Below are 23,252 nucleotides of genomic sequence, written 5' to 3' on the forward strand. Positions count from 1 at the left end.
GCTACTGCAAAACCAAATATCTGCTGCATCTAATTCAGCCTTATCCTGCTCTACAGGATCCAGCCAGCCAGGCTTTGTATTGAGGCCAGAGCTTTATTAGAAAAATTTGACACCATCATGTGAGGCCTGTTGCTCCTGCTGGACACTGTATCAACTCGCACTGAAATCGGGAGCTTGAGATTTTGTATTGTGATATCTCAACACCTTATATTAAGGAAACATGAGCTGCCGTCTGCCCTGAATGTGAAGATGTAATCTCTCAGAGCTTTAGCAAGCTGTGGCTTCCTAGATTACACATGCAGCTTTACACACACAGTCTTAACAGTGACTTCCACAGGGGACTGTGGTTTCATAATGAATGGGCTTTATAGTTTTGTCTTGTTAATGATGTGGAAATTTGATTCATTGATTTTAAAGATGATGCACATGGTGCTGAGGGTGCAGAGATTTAAGGTATAAGAGAGATTTAGCAAAGTATAATGAGCTCATTATCCCCCATGGCTTTACTAATGACATCAGTAAAAAACCCACTTGTGCACATATACGCCAACACATACGGCACTGACAGGATTATATCTCAGCAGCGTCGGGGCCCTCTGACTTTTAGTGTCCTGCAGATTTAAATCCTGATGTAACCTTTCAACTCTGACATTCCCCTTCTCACTCTCCTCCAGTTTCAAAACATGAACAACATCATCACCTTTCCCTTGGACAGCCTGCTGAAAGGAGACCTGAAAGGAGTCAAAGGGGTAAGAAAACAAAGCATCTTGGTCTTGTTTGTCATTGTTTTTCCACCAATGAGCAGTATGTTCTGTACGGGTAAATTAATAGAGGGCAGACTTGTGGTGAACCATCAGTGAGTGTAAGAAAATACAGCAAATGTAGCAGTATGTTAATCAAGATGACGCAAGTACAGAATCATCTACTGTATGTGTCAGTACATCATTTGTTCCAGTTCTCCACTAATATATCAGCTATCAACGATGTTTATCTAGACTCTGGCTTAATCCTTTCTAGAAATCCAGATGTGAGAGGTAAAAGCCTCACTAGTGGTACCTAAAAGTCCATCTGGCTTGAGGAGTGAATGTATGAATCCACTACCTTCACATGTAACCAGAGTTTAACAACGACGCTTGCAATTCATCAGCATGATGAAAGCTGTGTTTGATGTCAGACTGGAGTAAATGATCGGTTAACATGAGTCTGGAGTCTGCAATCACTCAACATGATAGATGTTTTAAGTCTGATGAAGCAGAGAGTTAGTGTGTGTGCTCAGCAAGATGTGTTTGCATGCAGCATCAGGGTGAACAGTTAGAAAGAAATATCACTTTTCAAGCCCAATATTTTGTCTCAGAGAATAATTAAGCAAAATGAGAAATCTGACTGCTGATACTCCACAGTTTTTGTGCCACAGACTTTGCTTGGAACCAAAACGTATCAGTGACTGATACCCAGTTCTACCCCCTTATACCTTGATGTAATCAGTTTGTTTGTCATGTGCGTCGGCCAACTGGACTAAACCCAGACAGACAGTCGCGAACAGTGTCTGCAGCTCTGTTAATACGATCAGGACTTGTTACTGTCCGTGACGGGCTGTGACCTTTCACTCTCGAGGCACGTGATTGGCTCTGGGTTTCGCCGAGGTATGATGCGATTAAGTCAGTTCTCTAATGAGGTTGGTTGCCATAGAAACGCCAGTTGTCCCCATGACCCTTGGCCACTTAGCTCTGTCTCGACATCCGAACTGTTCTCTGTCTTTTGTCCTGTGTTTTCTGTTGCTCCTTTGTGCATCTCTGCACTGCTTTCTTTTCAGCCTCATATCTACTTTTCTCTCCTCTCTGTTTCCTTTCATAATCCTCTTCTCCCTCCCTACTCCACTACAATCCTCTCCCCCACTTTTTGTCCTCTTCCTCCCCTACGATCTGTCTCCACCTACTCACTCTACAGCCCGACTGTGGCAGCCAGCCACATCTGTGATACTTACCCACTCTGTTTGTTCATTAGCCCTTGAGTGATTCTCATTACCCCACTGACATAGGGCTAATGAGCCGCTGCTTATTTTATATCTCTGAACAGACACACACATTTGCACACTTGAATAAATGCTCAGCTGTCATGTTAGTAAACCTCAGAAATGAAACTCACAGTGTCAAATAAAGCAAGTTATAAACAGAGTCATCCAGAAATGAAGTAACAGATTAGTTACTGTCTTAGGCAATAGCTACACCCTCCCTCCCAACCTGTTGCTCACCTCTGCAACCCAAAACCTCTCCCTCATCCCTCCCTTCCCCTTCATCATCTTCCTCCTCCTCTGTCGCTATCGTGTTCCTTCACTCCTGTACTCTCACAGGGGAAGTACCTGTTAGAAGAGGGGGGAAGGAGGAAGAAGTCCAGACCTCCATGACAGACTGTTTAGACTGCAGGGACAGGAGGAAGGAGATGAAGTTAATGGGTTGATATGGATGTCGTAAAAGAAGAAGAGACGTGTTTAAAATACCAACAAAGCCTGTGAAGAAAAATGAATGTCAATACTGGTGATAATGTTCCATGAGGCAAATATAAAAGAAGTGGTACAAATGCCCATGATGATTTTTTTTATGGTGTTCACAATTTATATTTTCAAAGCTGCCACCCACAAATTTCAGTTTAATTCAAATAAGCTTCATTAATCTAATAAAATCTACTTTGGAAATTCTTCTTATGCACACACAACCGCTAAATACTTGACAAAGCAAAGTTGCCAGAATTAAATAATAAAAGTAAAAAATATTGTCCACTGAAAGGGAAAATCCTGTACTTTAAGAAAACGTCATTCCCGCTATGTAATTCCTCATGAATGTGCTGAACAGCAGCGTTCCCACCAGCAGTTACACACAATATGCATTTGTGGATCAGACGTGAGAAAAATGGTCTGAAAACTTCACACAGAAATGTAACTTAACATATGTATATGTACAAATACAGCTTGGAAAATACTTTCAGCAGTGTAAGAAACAAAACTGCCTGGAAAAGCTGCAACTGAAGGAGTGTTTGTGACACAGCCCTAATAATGTCCTTCCTAATTCTAATTCAATGCAGGTGAAAATTGCAGTCTGGTATCTTTAAAGGCTCCACAATTACTGCATTTGTGTGGCAGCTACAATAGTCACAGTCTTTTCATTTGATTCAACTCAGGACTTAATGGCTTTCTGGTGGACACTGCTCCATAGGAGCTTGTTAATATTCTGCCAGTGCTGTCTTTGGCAACGAGTACGATGAACTAACCCCAGGGAGGCAGCAGCTAATGGCTCTGTGATTAGAGGGCTACCACCTAGCAACCTATCACTGCTGTTCCTCAGCTAAAAACCAACCATTTTCCACCTCATCTACCTCCATGACCGTCCTACACCACAGGGTGACTGAGATCTCATATATAAAGACAATGTAACCTTGCATTTATTTTAATTTCACACTTCTCGGTGATCTGAATGACTCATTTTGTGTACACCAAAAATGCTGTGACAGAAACACTTAACAGAAATAGATTTAGTTGAGGATAAAGCTTAATCAGTGCAGTACTACCAAAAAATAGGAGGAGGATGGTTTCCCTGGATGACCCGGTCATGTTATTAGTGAAGATAAAACACTCATATACAAACTCTCATTCAGTGGAAAAAAGAAAGTGCTGAGTCAATGAGACCATTCTGCTAACAGCGGACATTCAGAGCGGATGGCGGCATGATGTCATGCCTGCAGCAGACCCTCTCATCCTCGGCTTATTGACCCGTCTGTGGTTTTAACCCATCGTGACTCATATCAGCTTATTGCCATTCACTCACAGTGTCTGGGTAGTTGCTGTAATACTGTTGTGTTTGCATAAGTAAGGAGGGAGCGTAGGGGGACTCTGTCCACTAATGCCTTTGGACTGAGCGATGTGAGTCCAGTCTACTCACTCATTATGGTTTTCTGGGTTGTATACATTCATGCATGTTTTAGATTTTAGATAAAACTAAGTAAAACATTAACAGCCTCAGTTATTATTTGACCAAGAAGTTGCAAGCAGCAGCAGATTAAAGGATCAGTTCACCCACTTTTGCTGTTTTATTCCTGGTATCTAGTCATGCAAATACACCGGAAGTGAACAGATAGTTTGACATTACAGTGACAAGACAACAGAAATATTGTCCTGGTTACTAAGAAAAATACTCATGCAATGTTATATAACACCTTTCATGACAGACTTACAAAGTACTTTGCAGGGAGAAAGGGAGTGATAGATAATAGATCAACAAAAAGACCCGCATGTAAGAATCTCTTGCTGAGTTTTACAACTTCTCCAACACCCACCTGTGGTAATAGGTGTGGGGAATGTGTAGCGGGAACTGCTTTTCCTGGACATGTTTGCTCGTATGTTGTAAGAGGTGAAAAGTTTGAAAATGGAAGCTGTTTTTCAAGGGCATGACATTCCTCTGTTCTTTAGATTCACACAGACAGTGAATGAGGGTGCTAAGGGCTCACTGCTCTCTCTCAGGCAGTGTTTTGCCCCGTGCTCTGCCCTTCCCTGCCCAGCAATGCCTGTGTCTGGTATTTTTAGCCATTGTTACAGTTTTTCTCCTCTCTCTGGCGCTGACATTTCCTTCCGCTCACCCTCTCTTTTTTCTCTGGCTCCCTCTTGACCTGCAGTTCATTCTTCTTGTGGCGTCCTCTTTTGCTTTACCATTTTGCACTTTTCTTTTTTTCCCCTCACAGGCCCATTCTTTCACTTTGGTCTTCGGCTTTTTTCCCTGTATTTTTATGGTCTTTTATGCCCTCTTTCCTTTGGTGGTTTCTGTCGTTCAGCTGGTTGAGTGAATGGCTGGATGCTCCTTGACTTGACCCGGTGAACCAGACAGGTTGAGCCTGCCAGTCCTCTGTTGTTGAAGTAGAGGTCAACAGTGGGGTCACAGTCCTCTCTGCAGCTCTTACAATGGCACTATAGCCATGAGCTGTTTATCCAGCCAAACAGAAATATGTGTGGTTTTCACATTTATGCACAGAAATGCACAGTAGACCAGGAGTGCTGCTTAAGCATTTCTTGCTTAAATGTAAAGATTCAGAATCTCACTTCACTGCCACGGTTCAGCAGGTTCTCACTGTAGTTTTGGAGATTTAATTGCAGCATTTTTGTTAAATGCAACGTCATTATCTGGATTGTTTTTTATTGTTATGTGTTGAGCAGATTCTCCTGGTGTCCTTGCTTTGTTAGTAGACAACAGTTAATTTTGTTGAATTATCTTTTTCAGGGCCTGAAATTGGCAGTTGCGCTCAGTCTGCTTTCGTTTGCCCTAATCGCTGTTTAATCAGCTCCACAGCAGTGGGGATGTTGTTTAACCAAGCGTTGTTGGCAGTCCACCCGTGACAATGAGAAATCGGTAATGCCTGTTGTCTGCGTGACCAGATGAATCCCGTTAAGAAATTCAAAATGTACTGAGTGCTCCAGCCTTCCCAAAATCTCTCCACCGTAACCTCACCCAGCTCCCTGCAGAGACAGCAGCGGGCTGTTCTGCATCTGTGAGGAGGATGATTCAGCTTAGTGATTCACATTGTGATGAAACACACACCTGCAGACACACACACACACACACACACACACACACACACAGTAATTAAACTATTGTCACAGTTAGTAAGCACTGATAGTGGACATGATGGTGACATTTCTATGATTCCTCTTTTCTGTAATAGTGTGATTGTCTAATTTCTTGCTTCAAATCCAGTGTCTTTTCTTTCACTTGGTATATTTGACTGTATTGACGTGTGGCTGCATTAAATGATTATTTTTGTTATCAATTATTCTATCTGTTATGTTTCTTTAAATACAGGAATAGTTTGACAGGCACTGGTGTGTGGATTTTGGACAGTTAGCCTGGTTGTTTCCAGCCTAGCCAGTTTCCAGCCCTCAAGCTTAGCTGAGTAAATCTGCTGTTGACTTTAGCACTGTGTTGTAACATGCAGGCATGAGTCTGTTGTCTTGGCAAGAAGGCACAGAAGCATATTTACCCAGATGTTGAACTACCCCTTTACCTGTGTGGCCTAAATACATGTGAAAAATAGTGACACATCGATGTGAGACCTTAAAACCCCAAAGATAACCACTTCACTGAAACTACATTTGTTACATTGGAAATGGTCACTGACAGAAAAGTTCTGCCCCTGGTCCATTTAGTAGCCTCTGATCATATCCCATGGTGTTTCCTTAGCAGGTGAAGTTGCCTAGTTTCCATTAAATTCTTGGTGTTTAGATTTCATTTTTTAAAGCACTTTTAAGGGTTAGTCAGACCCTTTGTTTTAAAGGTTAATTCTCTTTCTAAAAGTTAATGGATGCATTAAATCAATATTTCAATACTAATCCTTGCTTATTCTAATGATCTTAAACTTTCTTCTTTGTGTTGTTTCTCTACAGGATTTGAAAAAGCCTTTTGATAAAGCCTGGAAGGACTACGAAACAAAAGTGTAAGAAACTACAATACATCTACAGTCCTTTTTGTATTTTTACTAAACACAATTTGTTTGAACTGTGCAACATGATATAATCTTAGTTTAAGTTCAGTGGTTCAGGCTGGTCTCATTTTTCAGATTGAAGCCAGATTTAAGCTGTGAGGAAGCATGTGAAACTGAAATGTGCAGTTTGTGTCATGTCCCTGACTTGTCTTGACTAACCGCTCTCCCTCTCTAATCTCACCTTGTGATTATCTGTCAACACAGCCCTTAACGTGAATAACTGTCCCTCACTGTCACCTTTCCACGCCTAAACTGAGGCTCCATTGTGATTGTGCATGCAAAAACACATGACTTTTTATAGCACTTTCATATATTTTTCAAGCTGCAAAGGACATTCTTTACTGAAAGGGTAATACATCTTCTCTCCAAACTGTTTTGATCAGACAGTACAGACTTTGTACTGACATCGAGAGTTCAGCCGAATGCTATGTCACTGTTCCCCTCCGTCCCAACTTATTCTTTTGATTTGACTCTATTGATGGGAAAACCGTGGCCATCAATAGAGTCCAGTTTTCTGCCTAATTGGAAAGCCACCCAAACATCCTGCCACTCCTCTTCATCAGTGATCCTCTGGTCGTCTCTGATCTCTGTGCTGTCTGCTGCCACAGTAACAGGCTGTTTTCATATTCACAGACACACAGAGAGATTGTTTGGTCTCAACACTGCATTGATTTCCCTAATTTAGCTTGTGAGATCTCTGCATCCGACACCTAAATTCTGCACTCAGTCTCCAGATTGGGGATCATCTCACTTTGAATGCTGTTGAGTCAGGAAGGAGTGTTTAATGTTAAATTTAGTGATTAAAACCATGTCAGAAATTTCAAAATCTAAATGCAAAGTACATGTAGAAGAATCCAGTCATTTTATTTTTTATTTTGTTTTTTTTAGTGAAGCTCCTCCTGAACTGACAGTACTGAAAGTGAAGGGATTGTCAGCCTCATTATTGGCTGAGCAACTGTCAGTTTGGCTGGTGGCCAAACAGCCTGGCTAACATGTGTCTCTCTATTAGTCACAGTCCTGACGATGCTGTAATGCTGTCAGGGCTGAAGATTCATGTGCTGACAAAGGCCAGCAGTATAGTCTCAATGAAATAAAATTTGGCACATTAACACAGGCAAAATGACAAGTTTATGACCAAAATTAAAGGCTGTTGGAACATTTTGTTGCTGTCCTTGAGGTTGTGCATTTTGGATTTTCCAGCCGTGCCTAATGTAACAATGGTACTAGTGTTTTTCTTATGTTGGATTAATAAAAAGAGGGAGGGAGCCGACTTTTTGTCTTCAGCTCAACACAGCTGCAGATTTAGGTGTGATGCTCAGCCACAGTGTGACTTCAGAATATAAGAATAAATACAAACCACTTTGGTTGAAGGCCTTTAGATATTTATTGTGCAAGAGCCAGAACACAGAAGAATATGCTTCACAAATAAAGGAAGTAAGATGGCAGTCAGCCTATTGTTATTTAGCAAGAGTGAAATGAGACGATTGCTACATTGCTGCATAGTGAATATTAATACAATGCAATCCACAGATTAGTACATCTGCAGCTAACTAACATACAAACTCTTTAATATTAGATTTTAGAGTGGTCTTTTTGTGCTAACTTGTGTCTTTAGTTGTAGTAAGCCTTGCTGCAGGTTGGGCTGATAGCATAGCTGAATATGAAGCACAGACGTTTGTCTTAATGCACATGAACCAGGATGGACAGCTCTCAAATGTCTGGCAGTCTCAGACACTGACACACACTTCCTTCTCTCTGAGAGGGATTGAAATGCTGCATCCTTTTTGAAGGGGATATGCTGTGTGAAATAACAGCATATGGAAAAGAACGCCCTGTTGCATGGGATAGTGCCTCTTCTTCTTTGTATGGCAAATGCAGATTTTCTTTTTTTTTTTTTTTTTTCCTGTGTGATAAATCAGCCCCGATTACTGACTGTCTGACAATAGAGCAACATGCCAATGACTCATTTCTGACATTTTAATACACTAAACCTGTATCTAACCTTAATCATCTTTAATATAAAAAACATACACATAACCAAACAAAGACCTAGTATACAGTGATTCTGTATAAAATAGATTTAGAGCTTTTTAATTCATTCTCCTTTATGGACCAGGCTCTATTTTTGTAACTAGTGAAAAGCAGCAATGTTTTTGCTACTAATGTAAAACCTCTAACAGCACTATTGAGCTTAGTGCAGTCGAAACACCTCTTGACAATTCTGATTTAAAAAATGTAAACAAAACACTATCGTCTCAGTGTGGAATCTGTGCAATTAGCCAGATGTTTCTTCATTATATTGCACATCTGGCAATGCAAGATTTTGCCTTGCCTTCACCAATAACTGCTTTTACTTTGGTGACTTAGATGAGCCAACACAGCCGCAGTGACATAGAACTGATCATCCCTAATCTTTGTTTTAACTGGTGGAACCGTGGGCATCTAATAGCTTCCCCAGGCCATTGTTTAATGCCTGGCACAGATAGGGCTGGTTTTACACACTGCCATATTTCTTGTGTCGTTGTGGCGCCGTCATGAACGTGCTGTGCGCTCTTTGACATGTGACGTCACTTCTTGGTAGCACCAAGATAGAGAAGGAGAAGAAGGAGCATGCGAGGCAACATGGGATGATCAGGACGGAAATCAGCGGGGCGGAAATCGCTGAAGAGATGGAGAAGGAGCGGAGGTTCTTTCAGCTACAGATGTGCGAGGTTTGTACTCAGCAAGTAGTGAAAAATAGCAAATATGCACATAAAACATGAACCCTGCAGTGGCTAAATGACTGCACACACACACACATATATATATATATAACCATATTACAGTGGTCTGGCAAAAATATTTTTGCAGACTAGGTCCTGAAAATCTTTGTCCAATATTTAAAGTGGAATATATTTGAATGGCTGCATCGCCTCTTGGAATACAGCTCTCTAGATTTTAGTATGTTTGTGTGGTCTGTGCCGTTTTTGATGTTACGCTTTAATTAAGCTTCACTTGAAATCTATTCACTTTGAAGTGTGTAGATATGAGATTAAAGCAATGTATATACTGTCTTTCCCTCTGACTGAACGTGGGCTCACTCCGTCTGAGCGGATCTGTGTTCTATGTTTACAGTATCTCCTCAAAGTCAATGAGATCAAAATCAAGAAGGGCGTGGACCTGCTGCAGAACCTCATCAAGTACTTCCACGCACAGTGCAAGTAAGACGTTCAAGTCCAAAACATTATCACAGAGTTGAAACACTTGTTATGCTGGATAATAATAATCCAACTTAATATGCTTCCTATTCAGTTTCTTTCAGGATGGTCTGAAAGCTGTGGACAACCTGAAACCTTCTATAGAGAAACTGGCCACAGACCTGCACACGGTGAGAACAGCAGCATGCCTGTTTTCTGCACATTACTTTTTCATGTTCCCCCTTTTGATTTACACGTTGTACATGTTCTTTCGCTCTTGCTTTCTCCTTTCTCAATCAACAGATAAAGCAGGTGCAGGATGAGGAGAGGAAGCAGCTGACTCAGTTACGAGATGTCCTCAAGTCAGCGTTACAGGTGGAGCAGAAAGAGGTAACACACACAAAAAGAGCGACGGTTCTCTGTGACTTGTCAGTGTCAAAGTATACTTCAGTTCAGTTATTTATAATAGCAACAATCCTTCAAACCTCATTATTAACCGTCAGTTTCTTCCACTGAGGATGTTTACACACTTTTTATTTATTTGTTTTTTAATTGCAGAAGTTTTTATTTGTCATATATGTGTTGCTGATATAACATTTATTCCAACATCTGATTGAAATGAGCCCAGCCCTGTGCTTAGCGAACTATTAAATAAGCTTCAAACTAAAGCAGCAGCTCCTGGTCTCACCTGAAGATTGTTTTCTTTATTTCTCTCCTCCACTGCCTCCGTCTTTTGTGAAACAAGTCTAGGAGAGTAAGTGGAATTCTTGAAAAAAAAAAAAAAACATTTCTGTGGTTGTTTGCATCCCGTTTCCATGGTGGTGTCATTTCAGTTGCAGTGCAAAATCGTTTATTGAAATTTCTTTTTTCCTTTGTTTTTTTTGTTTTTGTTATTTTTTTTTGTTAATCTGTGTTTGTTCAAATGTGGCGTTGACATATTTCATTGCTTTGGTTGACTTTAGTTGTGCTGTTGAGTTTAATGACCTTTAGTGAGAAAATCTCAAGCTGGAGCTGCAGTCCAAGGTTATTCTTTGAGTGTGTGTCTGCTGATAATAGCACACGCTAAGAAAATCATTACAGTCCTTTCAGTGCTTGTCCCCTCTGTTTCCAATAGTGTTTCCAGGTATTAAATGATATAATTTGTTTGAAATTCTGACCTTTGTTTGGCCCTTTTTAATACAGTTCTTCTGCATATTTAAACAATAATATACTCAAATAAAATCTAGTTATTGTTCTGTCTGCCTCCATGCTTATAATCAAAATTTTAATGATTTCGCTTTGATTCTTTCAGTCACTAATGAGACTGAAATGCTAATGAAAGATTTTTGGCTTCCAGCTGTTGCGAATTCTGATTTCAGAGGTGTAAAAGCTCGAATTTATTTTTGGCCTTCCCCATATGCACTGCTTTATTCATGCTAAGCCTCACAGCTGCAGTCTTCCTATTGTTGTCCATACTTGCTGTAAAATTCTCAGAGGAGCAGGAGACGTAGAAGCAAAGTGTAAATCAAAGCAATTTAACACTTCAGTGGCTCCCTGCCATGTGGATTTGCACATCCTACATGTTTTATCTATCTATTGGGCAGCTCTGATCTGTCATCTCTGTTTGTTTGTGCATGTCCTCCCAGGATTCACAGGTGCGGCAGAGCACCACCTACAGTCTGCACCAGCCGCAGGGTAACAAGGAGCACGGCACCGAGCGCAGTGGGTACCTTTACAAGAAAAGTGATGGGTGAGTTTTTAAAATAACTTTAGCGAAGCTGGAAAGTAGAGATTTAAAGTGCAAAGTGTAGCTGAACTAAGGCTTTTAGTTTTTGTGTTGTATAATGTCGATATCTTCAAATAGCTGAGTTTATACAAAACAAAAATCATTTACTGTCATAGACGACTATGAAAACCAGCAGATATTCATATTCATTCATTTTTGCTTAAAATGACTTAAATGATTAATAAAGATTTTCATATAAAACAGATTAACCACTGAATAATTATGTTAGTGATTTATAAATGACCTTTTCTCTTACTTTGTGTAGACATGAATGTACTGCTCAGCCCATGTATCGTCATTGATGAATCTCAGTCTTAACTGCGTCACATATGTGACTTCTGTATATGTGTCTTGTGTTTGCTGCAGGTTAAGAAAAGTTTGGCAGAAGAGAAAATGCACAGCAAAGAACGGATATCTCACCATCTCACACGGCACAGTAAGCAAACATCCATCCACCATTATCTACTGCTTATTCAAGAGCATCCAGGGTGGTGGGGTGGAGGGGCTGGAGCCAATCCCAGCTGACTCTGGGTGAGAGGCGGAGTACACCCTGGACAGATCACCAGTCTATCACAGGGCTGAGACACAGAGACAGACACACACACTTACATGTGTGGAGTGTGGGAGAAAACTCATGCAGATATGCGGAGAACATGCAAACCGTCTAGCTGTGAGGGGACACTGCTAACCACTGATCCACTGTGCCACCAGTAAGCAAACACTAAAACTGAAAACACAGCTAAACCCAGGACATGCCCAGTTTATTTGTGATTAAGACTTACTCACAATCATATGCACACATCAACAGATCACTGTACACCACACCACGCTCGATATCCAGACTGTCAGGCATCTCCATCGCTCATCATTGTGTACTTTAATTAGCCACGAAGGAATTAAACAGCGAGCAGCAGAGATCAGAGGCAAAGTTCCCAGGTTGACATTCTTCTCACGCCGTTGCTTCTGCTGAGTCTGAGTGTTCCCGTATAAAGATTGAACTCAGGCTCAGTGGACTCCTCTCACTAACGCTGTTCATGTCACATGTAACAGCTTATCAGATGTTTCATTTGGCTCCAGCAGCAGCCAGATACCGTTAAACACAACACTCTCACTCGCTTATGTCGTTGCTTTTCTCCACCCTCCCTTCGTGTCTGGGCTTCATCTCCTCCTCTCTGACAGGCTAATCGGCCGCCAGCTAAACTCAACCTGCTCACCTGCCAGGTGAAACACAATCCTGAGGAGAAGAGGAGTTTTGATCTGATATCCCGTAAGTTTAGCCCTCTTTTCCCTTAAACCTCACTTTTTTCTGTTTAGTCTCTGATCGCAGCGTTTGCCCCTTACTTTCTTCAGTCAGTGGAGGTTTGTCCAGTTTGTGCACACACAAGAATACATGCTGATAATACATGTTGAGCTGGAGAGGCCAAACTTAAGCCTCTGGCGACATGACGTAATTAAAGTTATGGTGTGAAAATAGCTTTCTCTCCCTGTTATTATGGAGTGATTTATATCTGAAGACAGAGCTAAATGAGTTTTTCTGTTTTGTTGTTTTCTCATCAGCAGTTCACCCTCAGTGTGTTAGTGGGATGCTTTGATTTTTTTTTTTTTTTTTTTTCCATCTTCACTGCTTTGTCCTTAATACCTTCTTCTCTTTTCTTTCTCACCTCTTTCATCTATTCTGTCATTAATTTCTTTTTTGGTTTCAGACGACAGAACGTATCACTTTCAGGCGGAGGATGACCAGGACTGTCAGATGTAAGTGCCTGTTCCTTCCTTCCCTTTGTGCGTCTGTGCTTGTTCAGTCTTGTGCTAAGTGCATCCTGTTTACCACCTTCACCACTTTCCATACACTCCCTACCTCCCACCCAGTGATCTGCTCGGCCCCTTCTTTACGTCCCATCTCCTGCCAATTAACCGTCTTTTACTCCATTCTCTCACCACCTCCATTATTCCTCTCCTTACTTTCTGCTTCAGCTGCACCCATCCCCTCCTCTCAGCCTACTTTCTCCTCCTCCCTTTGCACCTTCTCCTTCTCTGTCATTATTCTCATTTCCGTCTGCCTGACTCATGCCTCCTCTACGTCCGTCCTGTCTCCTGTCCTCCAGCTGGATCTCAGTGCTGCAAAACAGCAAAGAGGAGGCGTTGAATCAGGCCTTCAAAGGAGATCAGCATGTTGGTGAGAACAACATCGTGCAGGAGCTGACCAAAGCAATCCTCGGAGAAGTCAAGAGGATGACGGGAAATGATGTGTGCTGTGACTGCGGAGCGCCCAGTGAGTGGAAAAAAAGCAAAAAAAAAAAATCCATCCCTTAAAAAAGAATGACCACAAAGGATCAAAACTTATTTTCTGGTCTTGACATGAATGTTGCTGACAAGAAGCAACACGCAAAGGTGATGCTTTGCATGTTTTAAACTTATTAACTACAAACCAGGTATACTTCACATTATTGCTAACCTTTTTCTCAAGCATCCAATAAGGTTTTAAGAAATCTTCTCTCTCCCAGGCAGTGTATTGTCATTTTATTACATTGTGGGTTGAAAATCACCTCAAACAGCCATGTTCATGATAACTAATCCACCTCAATAACCATTTTCTAAATTTAATAAATTGTTCCAGGTAAGATTCATTGCTACCAAATGAGGTTTAGGACAACAAACTCTTGGGAGAAATATCTGTGGTGAGCTTGGACTATTAGCATGTGTACTCATATGCCTCTAAAACTAATCCTAGCTTCCTGCCTTTGTTAAAAATAAACACTATCCATCACTATCCAAACACTGGAGTCCACCAATATTTTTTTTTTCTAGGTCCCTTGAAATTTTCTCCTCAGACTTGCAGATACAATTGTATGTGCTGTATACAGTGTACTCACTCTTGTTCAGGGTATCTAGGCCAGACTTGGCTAAGCTTCGGCTTGGTCACTTTCCTCTGACATTGTGTGCTGTGAGATAGTAAAAAGCCCTTCAGGCAGCCATTACTTTTCCAGAGCCAACAGCTTTCCACAAGGACACATCAAAGCTGGCTCACTTGCTGCACAAATTACTTTTTGCTTTAGTGCGTTTTGCCCAAGGACAGTGTGTCACTCATGTTCAATTATTTCTCTTTCCCCTCATGCCAGTTTCCTCCTCTGATGGTATTTTCCCATTTTCGCCCTCTCAGACCCGACATGGCTGTCCACCAATCTGGGCATCCTCACTTGCATTGAATGTTCAGGGATCCACAGGGAGCTTGGAGTCCACTACTCCAGGATCCAGTCGCTCACTCTAGATGTACTCAGCACCTCAGAGCTCTTGGTAAGGCATGTTTGGCATCCATCTCCTTGCTGAATCACCTCATATCCCCTGTTTTTGTCGGAAGATTGTATTGATTTTCTTTACAGACTGCTCTGGGGGATATTTGGCCAGGATAAAATTGGAAAAGTGGAGAGGAAAGGATCAGAAGGTGGGATCAGACTAGGCCAGGGAGTAATGAGGAGGAGAGAGAGACAGTAAATGAAGCCATGAGGTGAAAGTGGGGACAAGGATGGAGAATAGCATCACACTTGGCCTCATTCTCCTCCTCTCCAATACTTCTGGAAATCTGAGAATAGCTGAGATTTTGTTTGGTTTTTCTAATCACAGTTTGGTGGAGAGATTTACCGCCTGTGGGACAGTTGGGATTAAATGCTTCCAGTCATTATTGCTTTCGTTGGTGTTTAGACGCCAGTCATTTTAGCCACAATCTGACGGGCGTTATGCAGCCTACAAGGCTCCATATGCACAATTTAGAGTCCTGATGGAGGTGTGAACTGAACTGCTGGGTTTAAGATAAATGGATGTGGTGAAGAAAATGCCATTTAATGTGTGTGTGTGTGTGTGTGTGTGTGTGTGTGTGTGTGTGTGTGTGTGTGTGTGTGTGTGTGTGTGTGTGTGTGTGTGGGCTCCACAGCTGGCCAAGAATGTGGGGAATGCGGGTTTTAATGAAATCATGGAGGCTTGTTTAAGTGCTGAAAATGTGGTGAAGCCCAACCCAGCCAGTGACATGTAAGTTACCCCTCACACATCATATATGTGACGTCTTTTCTTTGCAATCAGGCGTTCACAAAGACCCAGGTTTTATGTTTATTGACTGTTTAGGATCTATGGCTTTTGGGTGGAGCATCCTAAGATTTGATGTACAATCAGACCTTAAATCACACACGGGATCTACCAGCTGTAACCGAACATGTGCCCCCATGTCCTTCACCAGGCAGGCGAGGAAAGACTTCATCACAGCCAAGTACACAGAGAAGCGTTTTGCAAGGAAGAAGTGTCCGGATACAGCGTCGCGGCTCCACACTCTGTGCGACGCAGTAAAGGCTCGAGACATCTTCTCCCTCATCCAGGTCTACGCCGAGGGGGTCGACCTCATGGAGCCCATACCTCTGGCCAACGGACATGTCAGTACACAAAATGTTCAACCTGTGACACCGATACTTTGTGCACATTTTTTCTGTCAAGGGGTTCACTTCATAATATTTTGTTGCATTTTGTTACGTTCTTTCAAAATTTTCCTCAAGAACAAAATGTTTTCTTTTTATTTCAGGAACAAGGGGAGACAGCCCTTCATCTCGCAGTCAGACTGGTGGATAGAACGTCTCTTCACATCGTTGACTTTCTCACTCAGAACAGGTGAACAAAACAAACAAACAAAAAACAGAGCAACCATCCTCCAATTATTTTTCACTGACAGGCTACAAAATGCTGGAACAGGTTCAGTGTCCATCTGATTGTTCTACTGACACTGAACAGAAACACAAAACAAGTGGAGGAATGACACTCTCTGCATGTGTAGTTTAAATGCTTTACAAACTTATTAAAAGGATATTCACACTTATGATTTACAAAACAGAAATGGTTTGCTTTTAGTTTCTCTTAACACAGCTGCAGCTAGAGCTTGTTTTACATTTTTTATCCGCTGTTAAAGGCTTTTTTTAATATCCAGTGGAGCAGGACAAGAGAGACCAAGCTTTGTCTTATGCTTCCAGTGTTGGGTTTTAAAGTTCTCCCCTCTTTGTCTCTTTCTCCTGGCAGCTTGAATTTGGATAAGCAGACAGCCAAGGGAAGCACAGCGCTCCACTACTGCTGTCTAACAGACAACAGTGAGTGTCTCAAACTGCTGCTCCGGGGAAAGGCTTCCATAGAGACTGGTAAGAAAACAGCAGCAAACACGGTGCATTCACTGTCCATCTCTCCCATTCCCTTTTTATTCTTTTTCTCATAACTGGACTATTTCACGGAAACAGCTTGACTAATCAAGCTCTTCAGGTTTAGTTCCCAGAGATGTGGGCTTTGCCTGCTGATAAAACTCACAAACTTTCCCACAACACCAATCTCTCTGCTCCGTTCTCACATCAGCAACACAGCCACAGAATGGATGCAGAGGAGGAGGACAGCGAGAAACTGGTCTGGGAAAGTGTCTTAATTATACATGTCTCATGTCACAGTGAAAAGGGAGGAAAGTGAACAGACTGTGTGTTTGCGCTCATGTGACGTGTGGATACAACAGTGATTATATGTTTTGTTATTTTCCCTTTCAGCTAACGAGGCCGGGGAGACGCCGCTGGATATCGCCCGCAGGCTCAAACACCTACAGTGCGAGGAGCTGGTGAGCTCACTGTGTTTAGACTTGGCTCACGCCTGCAAACATATCGCTCCCTGAAAGTCACCTGGGTTTCTATGTGTTTCTTTCTAAACCCGTGTTTCTGTGTGTGTCTATTTGTGTGTATGTTCAGTTGAACCAAGCACTGGCAGGAAAATTCAATGCCCACGTCCACGTTGAGTATGAATGGTGTCTGCAGCATGAAGACTTGGATGAGAGTGACGAAGACCTGGACGAAAAGGTGAGATAATGATACTGGTGACACTGAATCATATTTTAGATTTCATTTATGCAAATAGAAGAATCAAAGGAATAGAAGGAAATATTTAGAAGCAAGAAAAATTCAGCAACTTTCAGCCGAAGAGCACTGAAGAAAAGGAGCACTGAAAAACTTAGAAAGTTCTTTTCCCTCTGTTTTGTTTTCTAATTTTGTCCTCCAAAAAGTAAAAAAGCTGAATTTATCAGTCTTTTTATGCTATCTCCTCTGAGCACTTGGCAGACGAATCAGTCTCACATGGTTCTCAAGACTTTTTTAAGGATTTCTGGCTAAAAGTATTGAACTTTGGATAAAATAAAATTTTTGTAAGATCTCAGTTTGGGAGGAAGACACAGTCTTTTGTGTGTCAATCTGCATTATTTGCAAGGAAATCTGTTAAAGTGTCATTTGATTGAACCTGGATTAGGATTGGTTATGGAGCAGATTAATTTATGTCTGACTAAATGTTTAAGTACTTCAGGGATTTGACCACTTTGCAGATGTGCTCACATTATGTGGGCAAGTGCAGAAGAAAAGACAATTTAAGAGAAAATTTATATGACAGCAGAGTTTTTCCTCTAATAGATAAAATGTGATGAACCATGTCTGACCCATTACACGCTCACACTGTGTAGTCACAAATCTCACGTCCTCATACACGGCGTGACCCTCTGCCTCCCCTCCAGCCCAGCCCTCACCGGAGAGATGAGCGTCCGGTCAGCTGTTACACCCCGAGCAGCAACTCCCACCTCCAGTCCAACCTGGGCTCTGGAGGCCGCGACGCGGTCGGCCACGCCAAGGAGAAACCGCGCACCTACCTGCCCAACCTGGTCAACAACGAGACTTACGGCACCATCGTCAACACTAACTCACCTCAGCCCGCCACCACGTCCGCTCCGCCCCTTCCCCCGAGGAACCTCGGTAAGCTGAGATATGGCAATATTCGAAACAGAAGAATGAAAGGTGTTTTTAGACAATACTAAGAACATCCAATGTCAGGAAATAAATCTTCAGATCATTTTATAAATCCTGGAAGAATAAAGGATGTTTAACCCCATTCCAACTAAAACTGATAACCTTTCTGGCCTGAATCAGACTTTTTGCATTAGGGAAATGATATTATTAAAATATGCCTTAGAGAAACAATCTCATTTAGATCTGCAGTCTCATTTGGCCTTCACTGGTTTCAAAGGCCTTCCTGTTAATTATGCTGTGACATTTTGACCTGTTTTAGCATCCCAGATGTCTCTGGGTACTGAAGCAGGGAAATGTCACATTGCTGACAGATGGACAGACGGCTTTTTCAAAAAGCTGTTGACCCCTTCAGCAGGGGAATTTGGCCTAATACGTCCAAATGATGTCAAACCTTAAGACCAGGTTTTCTTTTCAATCTTAAAACAAGTGGTTTTTATAATACCAAACTCAGTGTAATGAAAGAGAGGTGATTTAAAATACAGTATATTATTTGAAGGGGGAAAAAAAGTAAAACCGTTACTTATAAAACCCTGTTTATGTGCTGCCAAAATAAACCTCACTGTACTTCTTTAGGTTAACTGACATGTGATGAGATCACCGCAGTCAGTCTTTAATAACATTAGTAGCTGTCTGGAGAACTGCCAGAGTGGAGGAGAAACTAACTGTGTTGCCCACCTCACTTTGCCACAGCCCCCGAGCCTCAACATTCTCCACATTCCCTCTCCACATTCACTGTCACTCTCAATTAATCACACTCAAATGGAAAAGACTTAAAGTGGACACTGCATTTTCTCTCCCTCGTTCCTCTTGCCTGTTAATAATCTCTTTCTCTGTTTCTCTCAGTCCACTTATCCGGTCTGGGTGGGATCAGTCAGTCCTCAGGATCCAGCAGCTGGAAGCCTGGTGCTATAGACCTGGCTGGCCGACAAAGGTCGTCATCAGATCCCCCCAACATGCACCCTCCTGTCCCCCCCATGAGGCTTACCTCAACTGGAGGTACGGCTATTAACCTCCTCTGTGGAGCCCAGTTCAGTGTGAACATCCTTTAAAACATAACTACATTGGTTAATGACAAAGTCATGATAGTAAAAGTGTGTTTTTGCAAATATCTGCACTAAAATGAAAACTCGTATCTTATTCCTTAATTATTTCATTCTACATAGACATGAAAAATAAAATCTGTCCCAAATCCTATTTTAATAATTTATCTTAATTTTTCAATTAAATGTATTGATTTGGAAGTTTTGTAACATCATTTTAACATCAGTTTAATAAAAAATGTTTTGATTTTGATATAATTACCCAGATTCCCAGAGGATAATTGCATATTGAAAATGAATGGATGAAAGACATAAGTACTGTGGACAAATGAAACCATAACTTTAGTCATAACTTTACTGATTGTTTTCTTTATTGATAAGCCTTTATCTCTTTACAATAACCAATAAGATGTTTGTCATGCAAAGATTAATAGTGTTTTCTTCTGACAGTCCAGAAAATCCAGTGCTGTGGTCAGTTTGCACAGACAAACCCAATCATGTTGTGTTACTTTGTGTCACAGGCCTGGGTCCTCCTCCTGTGGCGAAGATGGAACCGATGAGCATACAGCTCAAGTCAGGCCAGGGGCCGCTGGGCTCCAGAGCGGTGCCGCCTAAGTCTCCTGCAGGGTGAGAGGATAGAAACACATGTATGCATTCTTAACATACACCATCTTTCAGATGTCAGATGCCTGCAGGCGTAACTTGAATGTCTAAGGTGCAGAGATGTGGCAGGTTTGAATTGACCTTTGTCTTCCCATCTTATTACACAGGAAAACAAGAGATTAATATAATTCACGACACTTACACAAGAATATCGTGCTTTGCCCCCAGGGTTGTGTATCTTGCTGTTGTGTACACCTGTTTTGTAAAGTGCCTTTTGTTTCCCTGAAAAAGTGAGCCTGCATGGCTGCTGCTTAGCCGCATCATTAGCTTCCATCAAGCCAGACGAGCAGTAACTCTCCTCCACAGTCGCCCTTTTGTCTTTTTATCCCCCACAGGGCCGTAATAAATCTGCTGCTGAGCTTCTTAGAGAGCTGTGCACTTTTCTGTAAAATGTGCGTGTATTCGTATTGCTATTACTTATGTTTTTCTCATCTATTTTTTCTTTTCAGCAATGATAAAAGCTTCAGCAGAGGACCTCTAAATCGGACAGAATCCATCGAACGACCTTGTGAGTAAACGGATACACACATACCAACTCTGTTTTATCTGCGTCTCTCCAGTGTACAGAAAGTCACACACAAGTTGTTTTACTGCCTGTCAGATCCTGTTTCTTCTGTGCAAGCGTGGAAAGTTTTGTTGTCATTGATGATATCATTTCCTTTTCCTGTTCCAGCTAAGGAAGTGCCAGGATGTCCCCAGAACTCCATAGGTCAGTCTCTGCCTCCTGCCCCCATGCAAAGGAAAACCTTCCCAGTGAGTCTCTCATTATGTCTCTCTTTATCATCCAGCTCTTGAAGATTGTAAAACATTTACTCGATGTTATTTTACTGATTCACTGGCTGTGGATTTTTTTGTTCCATTGTTAGTGTTGCATATACTGCACTATTGTCTCGGTGTTGCCAGTGTAGTTTGACTCAGGGCTAAGACAGACAGCTTCTTTTTCAGTTTTTGTAGAGAAGCTGTTTCACTTTTTTGTCTTTAAGATTGAAGATGGGGTTGGATTTACAACATTCAGCCCACAATTGCAAAGGAAAATACAGCTCCTTGTTAGAATCTTAGGATCATAGCAATTTGCCTTGGAGCCTGTGCTGCACTAATTACATCTAATATCTTGATGAATCGGTGGTTTCAAAGGTCATATAGCAAAACTTCAACTATCAGGCTTTTGTAAAATTCAAGTTAAATCAACGTGATGCTTGAATTTATTGTGCATTGCCACAGAACTGTATCCAGTCGCTGTCTTTGCACAAACTTGATGAAATCCTGTTTTCGTTCTTGTCGTCTCAGAAGCAGAGGCCGAAGCGAGTGAAAGCCATCTACAACTGTGTCGCCGACAACCCAGACGAGCTGACCTTCTCTGAGGGCGAGGTGATCGTGGTGGACGGAGAGGAGGACCAGGAGTGGTGGGTCAGTATCTCTCATGCTGCAGACTTGTTGTAATGGTTTGTGTTTTGATATTTGCGTATGAGCTCAGATTAATGCACAAAGAGCTCTTGTCCCATTCCCATCCCATTTTCACCATGTGGATGTCAGTGCGTTTGGTCACCATGGCAACTAAAAGTAAAAGAGGAATGACCTCACCCTGGCCCCATTCCCCATTCCCCATCCCCTCCTCGTCCTCCTCCTCTTTTTCCGCCTGCTGCTCCTACTTCCTCTGTGGAGCTCCTTGTGTGAACGCTGACCAGCTGCAACTTGTTTTCCTCTGAGCCACCTCAAGCAGATATGACCGTATTTAGTCACTCTCTCCTTCTGTCCCTGCATGGACCCAAAGTCCCCAGAGGTCCCTGCTATGCTTCCTCACTGTCATGCATTCAGAAGTTTTATCCCTCTCTGTGTCTTTAATATTAAAATTAAAGCTCAATAATAAAGAGCGGATGAGGTAGTCGACCCGTAGTGAGCATCTCTGTGCAATTGATCTTTGACTCAAGCTACCAAGTTTCATTTTGACTTTCTTAGCAAAATAAATGATAGAAGGATGTTTTGCTGTGTGTAGTTTTAATTCTCCTGTGGGTTGAGTTTAGACTATATCAACATATTGTAAAATTATTATTTTCAGGTATAGAAGACGTTTAAAATGACTTAAATGGAGCTAATAAGTACTGTCTTCTTTGTCAACCAAGGTAATCTAATGTGGGGAAGTCATTTTAAATGTATTCCTAAGATGTTTTTTGTGATGTAGCGTCTTGTAGTACAGGTGTAGGTCCAGTCGTGTGTGCTCGTGTGTTTGATAGGAATAGGTGTTGACACTGTTCTAGTTTGTCTTGATTTGATTTATTTATTATTTAGATACCAATTTTACATAAATTTAAAAAGCACTTGTGTGTGTGCGTTTGTTTTTTTTTTTTTTTACAAACATTATTTTTGTATACATGTCTTACACCCTGAACTGTACCACCTTTTACATTAAGTGATCAGTGTCATAAGAAAATTGATTATTAATTTTCTTTTTTGTAGTCGTCCAGTCCTATTAACGTGTTTTGTGGTGTTTTAGTATTGTGAATACACTTTAGATAACAGAATGAGTTGGAATTATTCTTCCCAAAAGAACCTAGAGACCCAGTCTGACTAATGCTGAAGCTATTTGGTTTTGTAGGTGGCTGTGTTGTTCTACTGACCTCGCCTCTGTCTCCCTCCTTTACAGCTGGGCCACATTGAAGGCGATCCTCTGAGAAGAGGAGCCTTCCCGGTTACATTTGTACACTTCATCGTGGACTGAAGGGTCATGCCAGTTTTTCACAAAGTGTCCAGGAGACGCAGCGTGACTCCTTCACCCGTCTGGGTCTGACAGCCAACAAAAACATCCACCGTCTTCCCCACCGTGCTCGTCATCCTCGTCGGTTTCATGAGTGTTAAAGTGTCACTGCTGCATCATCACCTTGGCTGCAACTTTGTGTGTGGGCGTTGTCATGGCAACCTTAGCAGACTGTTTCAGGAGTCACTGAGGACTCGCAGGACTGTATGTGGTTTTATTGCTCACTGTTGATGTTTCTGACAAAGACTCTTAAGATTTCAAAAACGATGATTGTAGTGAACGACCTCTCGCAATAAATGCACTTTCCTCGTCTTTATCCTTGTTACATCAAAAGATGACGTGACGTTATGAAGGTTGTACGTACAGTATTCATTTCATCTGCTCTGTTCAGCTGTGTTGTACAGACAGTCAGTTAAAGCGATAGTACTCAAAGACTACAACGATGTATTTTATCTTACTGTTAATGTGAATATTGTCAACAAGCTGACA

General features: G+C 41.7%; 1 protein-coding gene across 2 annotated transcripts in view; it reads left to right on the forward strand.

Moving 5' to 3' along the window:
* The window catches only part of asap2a (ArfGAP with SH3 domain, ankyrin repeat and PH domain 2a), a 45,311-nt gene extending 22,521 nt beyond the window's left edge, over positions 1 to 22,790 (forward strand). The window contains exons 4-28 of one of the 2 annotated variants that reach the window (XM_026304709.1): positions 675 to 749; positions 6,422 to 6,471; positions 9,101 to 9,230; positions 9,634 to 9,719; positions 9,811 to 9,886; positions 9,999 to 10,085; positions 11,321 to 11,424; positions 11,827 to 11,896; positions 12,640 to 12,727; positions 13,164 to 13,212; positions 13,563 to 13,729; positions 14,618 to 14,751; positions 15,386 to 15,480; positions 15,686 to 15,875; positions 16,022 to 16,107; positions 16,510 to 16,625; positions 17,016 to 17,083; positions 17,211 to 17,318; positions 18,020 to 18,254; positions 19,152 to 19,304; positions 19,870 to 19,975; positions 20,461 to 20,519; positions 20,685 to 20,764; positions 21,299 to 21,418; positions 22,653 to 22,790. In XM_026304709.1, coding sequence (XP_026160494.1) covers positions 675 to 749; positions 6,422 to 6,471; positions 9,101 to 9,230; positions 9,634 to 9,719; positions 9,811 to 9,886; positions 9,999 to 10,085; positions 11,321 to 11,424; positions 11,827 to 11,896; positions 12,640 to 12,727; positions 13,164 to 13,212; positions 13,563 to 13,729; positions 14,618 to 14,751; positions 15,386 to 15,480; positions 15,686 to 15,875; positions 16,022 to 16,107; positions 16,510 to 16,625; positions 17,016 to 17,083; positions 17,211 to 17,318; positions 18,020 to 18,254; positions 19,152 to 19,304; positions 19,870 to 19,975; positions 20,461 to 20,519; positions 20,685 to 20,764; positions 21,299 to 21,418; positions 22,653 to 22,727 — 2,607 coding nt within the window. In that variant the 3' untranslated portion in view covers positions 22,728 to 22,790. The remainder of the gene's footprint in view (positions 1 to 674; positions 750 to 6,421; positions 6,472 to 9,100; positions 9,231 to 9,633; positions 9,720 to 9,810; positions 9,887 to 9,998; positions 10,086 to 11,320; positions 11,425 to 11,826; positions 11,897 to 12,639; positions 12,728 to 13,163; positions 13,213 to 13,562; positions 13,730 to 14,617; positions 14,752 to 15,385; positions 15,481 to 15,685; positions 15,876 to 16,021; positions 16,108 to 16,509; positions 16,626 to 17,015; positions 17,084 to 17,210; positions 17,319 to 18,019; positions 18,255 to 19,151; positions 19,305 to 19,869; positions 19,976 to 20,460; positions 20,520 to 20,684; positions 20,765 to 21,298; positions 21,419 to 22,652) is intronic. The other variant, XM_026304718.1, reaches the window with a different exon arrangement.
* The last annotated feature ends 462 nt before the right edge of the window (positions 22,791 to 23,252 follow it).

The sequence above is a fragment of the Mastacembelus armatus genome, chromosome 22 (genome assembly GCF_900324485.2).
Source record: "Mastacembelus armatus chromosome 22, fMasArm1.2, whole genome shotgun sequence".
Lineage (NCBI taxonomy): Eukaryota > Metazoa > Chordata > Actinopteri > Synbranchiformes > Mastacembelidae > Mastacembelus > Mastacembelus armatus.